This window comes from Lolium rigidum, chromosome 4 (assembly GCF_022539505.1).
Source record: "Lolium rigidum isolate FL_2022 chromosome 4, APGP_CSIRO_Lrig_0.1, whole genome shotgun sequence".
Classification (NCBI taxonomy): Eukaryota; Viridiplantae; Streptophyta; class Magnoliopsida; order Poales; family Poaceae; genus Lolium; species Lolium rigidum.
This window is the reverse complement of record NC_061511.1, coordinates 39,543,253-39,552,096: the sequence shown is the minus strand read 5'-3', so window position 1 is coordinate 39,552,096 and position 8,844 is coordinate 39,543,253. Positions and strand designations below refer to the sequence as shown.

Below are 8,844 nucleotides of genomic sequence, written 5' to 3'. Positions count from 1 at the left end.
CCAAAGTAACAGACTTACACAAAAAATTCTGCAGGTAAGGTGCAGCTTCAAGGACAAATATATTGTCTAGAAATATGTCTAACTCAGATCGCAGTCAGCAAATATATCATGAAGATGGACATATCTCAGGTGGCTGAATATAGGAGTGGACTGTTGTGGACCTTCAGGTCCGAACCAAATCTACAGCAAAAGAATAAAGCATGAAGTGTATAACATGAAGCAACCAGCATATATCGAAAAAGATTAGTAATATGTAGTAGATGTACAGGGGATTGTAGTACAAACTTACCATTTGGGTGCGGAAATCTCTTCGCAGGACGGAGACGCTTGTGTCACCAAGGCAAGCACTCACTCTGCGCAAAGCGTGCCTTCCAAGACAGGGCATGAGATTCCAAGGTTATGTGATCAAGCTGAGGAAGGAACATAGACAAAATAAGCCGGGCTGTTTTCACAGTACCATGTTTTAGGACACGGAACCTGTGAGCACCCAGTTTCAAGCGTCATGAGTGCTGAGCACCGGATGTACAGAGAGTCCATCCCAATTCACATTTTTTTCGATAAAGGATGCTTTATTACTTCAAAAAGCAATTACATCCAGCCTCTGCATAACCAGGATGCACGCAGCCGTTTGTTGTCTCAAGTGACGAAAGTTACGAAAAAACAAAAATAGGCGAAATACATATCGGAACGATGAATCATATAACGCCTAAGAGCTAGGTGGAGCAACTATCCGTAGACTATGCTGCCACCCATGTAGGGAAAAAGTATCCCTCGCCGTATCCTCCAACCGTGTACAGACCTCCGTAAACAGGTCTCGGTTCTCCACACGCTGATAAGGTAACCACGAACGGAGAATACATGTGCGTCTGTAGATAACCTGCAACAAAGAGCAATTTTTATCGTTAAAGATCTTGTCATTTCTACATAGCCATAGCGCCCAGATAACTGCTAGCGCCCCCATCCTAAGAAGCATTTTAAACCTTGAGCTGATACCATGAAGCCAATTGCCGAAGACATTAGCGACACTAGTCGGAGGATACAAGGTAGACGCTACTTGGATGACTGACCATATAGATCTCGTAAACTGGCACTGGAAGAATAAATGATTGATGGTTTCATCATGATGACAAAAACACATCGTGTACTTCCGTGCCAATTCCGCTTAACAAGATTGTCTTTGGTGAGAATAACCCCTCGACGAAGATACCATCAAAAAAATTTAATTTTTAATGGTATCTTCATCTTCCAAAATTTTCTTATTATTATCAACTGGTAAATCAGAAAGTAGCATCGCATTGTATAAAGATTTTACAGAAAAAGAACCATCTACGTGGAGGTTCCATCGAAATTCATCTGGCTCTGGCGATAACTGAATATCTCCAAGCCGCTGAATTAGGTTGTTCCATGCCACGAGCCTTTGTCCTAGTAAAACCCGTTTGAACGTCACATTCGGGGGTGAGGTAGCCATTACAGTTGTAATGGTATCACCCTGTCGACGCGCAATTCTATACAAAGCGGGATACTGTTCACATAAGGGTGCATTGTCGAGCCAAGCATCTTCCCAGAAACGTATATGTGCTCCATTCTTAATGGAGAAAGTCCCATGTCGAAAAAAGACATTTTTTGTCACCATAAGACCAGCCCAGAAGTGTGAATCTCCAGGTTTCCAAACCACCTGAGATAATGTCTTCGAGCCGATGTACTTTCTCCGAAGTATAGTTTGCCAAATCCCATCCTCAGTAAGTAGCTTAAAAAGCCATTTACCTGAAGAGCTGAATTCTTGACCTCCAGGTCATGAACTCCAAGTCCTCCTTGATCTTTGGAACTACAAACTATACTCCATTTAACCAGTCGATATTTCTTTTTCTCGTTGTCCCCTTGCCAAAAGAATCTGGATCGATAATAATCGAGTTTATGCAGAATTCCTTTTGGTAGGATGAATAATGATAGCATATACAGTACCATATTAGTTAGTACTGAATTAATGAGTACCAATCTTCCACCCAGGGACAACAAATTACCTTTCCAACTACTGAGGCGTTTTTGTAATCTTTCTTCCACTAACTTCCATTCCGCAATTGTCAGTCTCCGATAGTGAATCGGAATACCCAAATAGCGAATCGGAAATTGGCCTTGCCCACAACCAAATAACTCTGTATACAGAGCTACATCATCTTGGGCATCACCGAGCAGTAACAATTCACTTTTCTGGAAGTTAATTTTCAATCCTGATAATTGCTCAAAAGCTGCTAAAATTAATTTCAGATTTCGAGCTTTTTCAAGATCATGATCCATAAAAAGAATTGTATCATCAGCGTATTGAAGGATAGATAAGCCACCATCAACCAGATGTGGAATCACACCTTCAATCTGACCATCGTACTTGGCTCTCTCTATGAGTATCGCCAACATATCCGCTACGATGTTAAATAACATCGGAGATAGCGGATCTCCTTGGCGTAACCCTTTTCGTGTTTGGAAGTAGTGTCCGGTGTCATCATTAACCCGGATTGCAACACTACCTCCATACACGAAGTTATGAATTAGAGCTCGCCACTCAGGCGAAAAGCCTTTCATCCTGAGTGTCTGTTGAAGGAAAGACCATTTAACTTTATCATACGCCTTCTCAAAATCAAGCTTTAAAATAACCCCATTTAATTTCTTAGAATGCATCTCATGTACCGTCTCATGCAAAACCGCCACTCCATCAAGGATATTACGTCCTTGCATAAAGGCTGTCTGCGATGGTAAAACGACATGATCTGCAACCGTATTAAGTCTAATGGTGGCCACTTTCATGAAAATCTTGAAACTTACATTTAGTAGGCAAATGGGTCTATATTGTTGGATCCTTTCTGCCTCATTAATTTTCGGTAACAAGATAACTTCACCAAAATTTAGACGAAATAATTCTAGTTGTCCAATGTGTAAATCACTGAACAAATCTAGAAGGTCCGATTTAATAGTATCCCAGAAAGTTTGATAAAACTCTGCTGGAAACCCATCTGGACCCGGCGCTTTGTTGCATTCCATTTGGAAAACTGCCTTCTTAACCTCTTCCTCAGTATAAGGTGCGGTTAGCAAGCCATTTTCTTCCAAAGAAACTTGGGGTATATCATCCGTTAAGTCCTCGTTAAGAGAGAAAGTACTTTCCTCCGGAGGACCAAACAGACCCTTATAATAATTAGTAATGTAAGACTTGAGTTGCTCATGGCCTTTAATCAACCCTTCATCTTGAATAAGAGAGTGAATACGTTTTTTTCGGTGTCTCCCATTAGCTAAGCCATGGAAATACCGCGTATTCGAGTCTCCTTCCAAGATGAATTGAGCTTTGGATCGTTGATACCATTTGAGCTCCTCTTCGCGAAGAAGACCCGCCATCTGTTCATTGGATTGATTTTTAATCTCAATCTCATATGTAGACAGGGGTCTAGTCTCCGCAACAGCCTCAAGCTCATCAATCACATTTGATAAGCGAGACTTTTCTTTTTTAAGAATACCAGCCGTATGGGCAGCCCAACCAGAGAGATGTTTGCGCATAGAACGCATTTTATTATTCCATCTCAAAATGGGCGTACTCCCCCCGACCGGTCTATCCCAAACCCTTTTAACCATATCATTAAATCCCTCTCGATATAACCAGCCAAGTTCAAATTTGAACGGCCGCTTACAAACGGGTGTGGGATTCCCGGTGGTTAAAAGGATGGGAGCGTGGTCAGACAGTTTTTCAATACGTTCTAGTGCGCGGACTGACACCAGAGGGTATTTATTTTCCCATTCGGTATCCATCAACACGCGATCTAGTTTCTCGTATGTGGGCTCCGGCAAGTTGTTCGCCAAAGTAAACTGTCGACCAGTCATAAACACCTCTCTTAAATCAAGGCTATCAGTGACAGCGTTGAACGAGAAAGGCCAATGACCAGTTGTACAAGTTCTGGGACACAGATTAGCTCGACAACTGTAAGTGCCAGCGCCGCGCGAGCGGAGCGGCAGGCTAGGGCGCAGGTGTGGCAGCGCCGCCGCTGATTTTGCAGGTGGGGTGTAACAGCGAGGTGTGGCGTCGACGGTGGGGTGTAACCACCGATTCCGCCGTTCTGGTGCGTCGACCAACAGTTGCAGAACGCTACTCAACGAGCCCAGATTAGTATTAACAGTTTGAGAGAACATACAACAAATGCACCGAGACATACTCGATGTGTTTTCAACTTTTCATCATGACGGGAATATTAATTAGCGATTCAGATGGAGGCATGGAGCACGTACACAAAACGAGACAACAACTGAGTATGTTACATTGGTCAAGGACATGGTGTGTCCTGCTAATTATCAGGACACTGATCGAACTACTATACATAATCACGTGTACCATGCGGCTGCAGGACAAGTGATCCACCAGCTGCACGAATTTAAAGATCAACGATTAAGCGGTGACAAATAACCGCATCCATATGGAAACACAACAGTATGTACTCCTAGCTTACCTTGGATTGTTGGGCGATGTGGACCTCCATGATCTCGATCAGACCCTCTTTATGACTGGTCGACTTGGATTTTCTTCCAGCTCGGCCCTCAGGTATGCCAATTCGTTGTCATTGTAGTGACCTTCGAGCAGAACCTCCTTCAGGCTTGCCAGAGATGGTAGCCCCGAGAGTGTCCGACTATTGATGCCTGCCCAACCGATCTTGAGCAGCTCTAGCTTAGGGGATGCTCCTTGTTCAAACTTCAAAAATACCGAGAGCCATTCAAGTTCCAGCACCACCAGGTTCGGGAACATGTGTGGACAGAATGTGAGACAAGCATTACTCTGCTCGAATGACTTCCTCAGCAGATGCAGTGATGCCAGGTTTGGTAGATCCCCAAGGACCTGTATGGCTTCATCATGCTCTGATATCCTAGAGCTCCGTAGCTTCAGCTTCACCAGATTCGTGAGCCCCTGGATCCATTCTGGTAGTTTGACCATGTTGCCGTACAGCTTTAGGCTATGCAGATTTTCCGGAAAAGAGAAAGTTCCATCCAAGCAGCCAGATAAACCAGGATTCCCCTCTGACCGGATTGACAATGACTCCAGCTGGCTCAGACCAATAATTGCCAAACACAGCTCTTGTCCGTTTTCCTTGTTGACACCAGTCAATCCTAACTCGCGCAACTGAATGAGCCCTTTTATATCCTTTAGAACATCCTTACCCCGCCGTGCGATGTTCACAACACCCAGTGTGTGTAGGGCTTTCATCTTCCTCATCCCTCTAGGCACTAGAACACCATAGTACCGGGTCATCAACAGAAGATGTAAACCATCCAGTTTCCTACCAGAACGAAGATAGCTTAGCTTCTGGAGATTGAAGATACTCCTCGGAAGCTTGATTATTCCTGTACCTCGGACATCTAGCATCACGAGTTCTCTCAAGTTTCCCAATGAACCTGGCAGGTGATAAATAGCATCACATCCTCTTAGAGAGAGGTATCTTAAGTGAAGGAGCTTCCCAATATGCTTGACGTGATGATCACGCAGACCTGTTGTGTCCTCCAAGTCTAGCACTCTCAGTAGACTCATCTTGTCAGAAATGAAAAATGACTTCCACTCACCAAAAACTGTTACTGATCTTACACGGGTCATGTCCACTATGCTCTCGAATTCACTCTGATCTCCTTTCCAATTGCCATTTATAGCAAGGTGGCGCATGATGCCTTTGCTCTTTGAACTGCAACCTTCCTCCAATGTAAGAACAAGATTTTCTTCCATCGACTTTGAGATGCCGATTTCACGGATGAGATCATGGACTTTGCATGAACCAATTCCTTCTATGCCATGAAGTGATTGTTGAGATGGTAAAAACATGCTCCTGCTTATAAGTTCCATGAAGTAGCTATCCGAGACTTCGTCCGCAGACTTACCATGCACTTCCCTTGAATAGCCCTCTGCAGACCAGCGACGCACCAAGCGTTTCCGTCCAACCACATAGTCCTCGGGAAAGATGGGCATATATAGGAAACAAGACTTGAGGTAATAGGGTAAACCATCGTAGCTTCTCATAAGGATGGTTCTTATGGTCCCAATCTCTGGATTAATCACCAACTCGGCACGGATATGCTCATTTAATTTCCTCCATTCCATAATGGTTTTTGGTTGATTTGCCAAAAAACCCCCAATGGTGACTATTGCAAGTGGGAGTCCATTGCATTTCTTTAAGATCAGATTTGCATGTTCAACCAACTCAGGATACTCCTCATCCATATTGGTAGCCTTGCCAAATATCTGAGATTAATACAAGTTCAAGTTGTCAGTACTTCGAAAATGGAATCGGTAAAAGTTAGTTGCTACTTGTGAGAGTATGATGAAATACATTTTTCTGCTTTAAGATGTACACAATCCTATTAAACAATTTTGCTCGACTATAGAATCTATCTCAGTTCGACTATAGAATCCTATTAAATTATAGTCTATAGAATCTATCACAGTTTGACTCTGACTACATACAGAGCCATTTAACATAAAAATAGGCTCGGTAAGAAATCACAACCCACGAGAAAAACTAGAGGTAGGCCACATGGCATTACTTAGAAAAAAAAGATATAATAGGTCATATGTATATGTTGTTAGAATCTACAAATATCCACTCTTTATTCAAACCAATAGAATACGAGATAACACAATATATTGTACCTTTTTGGTGAATAGGTCAAGTGCGTTGTTGTCTTCCAGACTTTGGAGTCTGTAATTTTTTTCATGCTTCTTTGAACAATGTGTGGCAATATCTTGTACCCTTGTGGTGACTATGATCCGGCTTGATGTCTCCGTTGCAGGAAAGTGTGGTATTATAGTGTCCCATTCTGCATTGGATGATAGATCATCAAGAACAATCAAATATTTCTTTCCTGGTAATTCTTTGTCCATTTCTGGGACATCCTTATAGCCAAACTGCGAAGCTAAGTTCTGGAGGAGGTCGTTAACACTAAAAGGCCGCATAATTGTGGCACAAGCACGCTTCTCAAACTTGCCACTGAGCTTTTCATCTTCGTAGACATCTCTTACTAGTGTGGTTTTTCCAAGACCACCCATTCCCCACACGCAAATCACTTCAAGTTGGCTATCCTCAGTTGTAATTCGTTTGATAATTTCTGCCTTTTCTGTCTCCCGCCCAATTAGCTGGGATTCCTTTAAAGCTGCTAGCATTGTCTCTGTACGATTGAGCATCTTCCTATTGTCAGAGCTGTCACTAACATCAGTTCCCACATTTGAGCTAGACCCGGCCTCTGTTGCTTCTGTTCCATCTTGAGAACCCTGCACACAAGCAGGAATTGATTAGGTTTTGCCTTCTTTTCCACAAGGGAACATTTAATCATTTTTTAAGTTTTGCAGACACTTATGGAACAGTTACTAGTTGTCCATAATAATGGAAATACCTCTTTTATGACTAATTTCAAAACTTGCCTTTGCCCTGTTCTTAAATTTCACCGAATTTAGATGTTCAAAATTATAAAACTAATCATCTTTAGTGATAAAAAAAATCAACAGGGGGTTGCTGCGTACAAAAATCAACATGATGACTCTCTGTTAGGGCTTCAAACATTACCTTCTCATAGAAAGCGTACAAAGTTAAATCAACAGACAACTGCTTGTGCTCTGGTGTGATGTTTTCTGGTCCCACGCATAAGCTTGCAACTTCAACCAGCTCTGTGGAAACTATTATTCGGCTTCCTTTCTTGTTATTCGGAAAACATGCTTTAATGCAATCCCACTCTTCAATGGTGGATAGGTCATCAAGCACAATCAGGAAACTCTTCTCATTCACATATCTCTTGAACTCGTCAGCCAAATCATTTTCCTTCTTCATCCCCATCCTTCTGAGATCTTGAGGACCCCCAATTACTTTTTCCTTTCTGTCGGACTCTTGAAGAAAATTAACATAGAACTGCCTGATAATGCTTCTTAGGAACTCCGTTGAATTGAAAGGACGTGTCAACCTAATCCAGGCATGGCAATCAAAAACACTGTGTTTCTTCATATCTGCAAAGACTCTTTCTACGATGGATGTCCGGCTGGGGTCACTACTTGTTCCCCAAACCGCGATCACTCTAAGATCGTCGTCCCTCTTCCTGATCAGTTGAAAGAGATCATCTTTTGCTTTTTCCAGCTGCCGCTTTGCTTCATCGTTTCCAGACATCACGGTGGCACCCGCGATGGCAGATTGCCCACCAGTGGTTGCAGGCTTGGAGCTAGAGCCCTTGATGAGGTTGTAGCGCATGTTTCTCTGGCTGACATCCTCAACGTTGGCTCTGAGCTCCTTCATCTGCTTGGCCACATGGCGTCGATCTAGCAGCGTGCGGCGGATACGCCACCAGGAATTCTTCTCGAGGCGGACGGCAAACTCCTGGAGGGAGTCCTCGACATCGTACGCCACATCTCGAACTTGCTTCACCCATACCTTCACCACCCTGTTGTTGTCATCTCCCTCGTCATGAGCAGACTCTAAGAAAGCCTGCATCATCTCAAGCTCGTTGGTGATGAAGACGTGGTCACGGCGGACACCGAGCTGCAAAGCCACCTCCTCCGCCAGAGCGGATTTGGCGTAGCTAATCGCCCCATTCAGCACGGATTTGCCAACGCTCAGCGCAGTCAACTCCATTAGCGAGCTGGGTGTGGTTGGTTTGTGTGTATTGGCTTTGATGGCTCAAGGCAGTAGTACAAATGCTGGGCGCAAGAAGATAGAAGGATGACTGGTTAAATGAACTTAGCTGTGGCTGGTTTGTGTAGATTTGTGGTAGTTCTAAACTTCTAATGCATGGATTAGAGGTTAAGGTTAACTGCCGCATGGACTAAAATACCGTCTCTGCAAGTTGAAGAAG

General features: G+C 43.4%; 1 protein-coding gene across 1 annotated transcript; it reads right to left on the bottom strand.

Moving 5' to 3' along the window:
* Positions 1–4,519: 4,519 nt before the first annotated feature.
* On the bottom strand, positions 4,520–8,624 carry LOC124708394 (disease resistance protein PIK6-NP-like). The gene is made up of 3 exons (XM_047240068.1): positions 7,572–8,624; positions 6,662–7,279; positions 4,520–6,253 (listed from the first exon to the last, which is right to left on the bottom strand). Exons 1-3 carry the CDS (start codon positions 8,622–8,624, stop codon positions 4,520–4,522), a joined length of 3,405 nt encoding a protein of 1,134 aa, XP_047096024.1.
* Between the last annotated feature and the right edge of the window lie 220 nt (positions 8,625–8,844).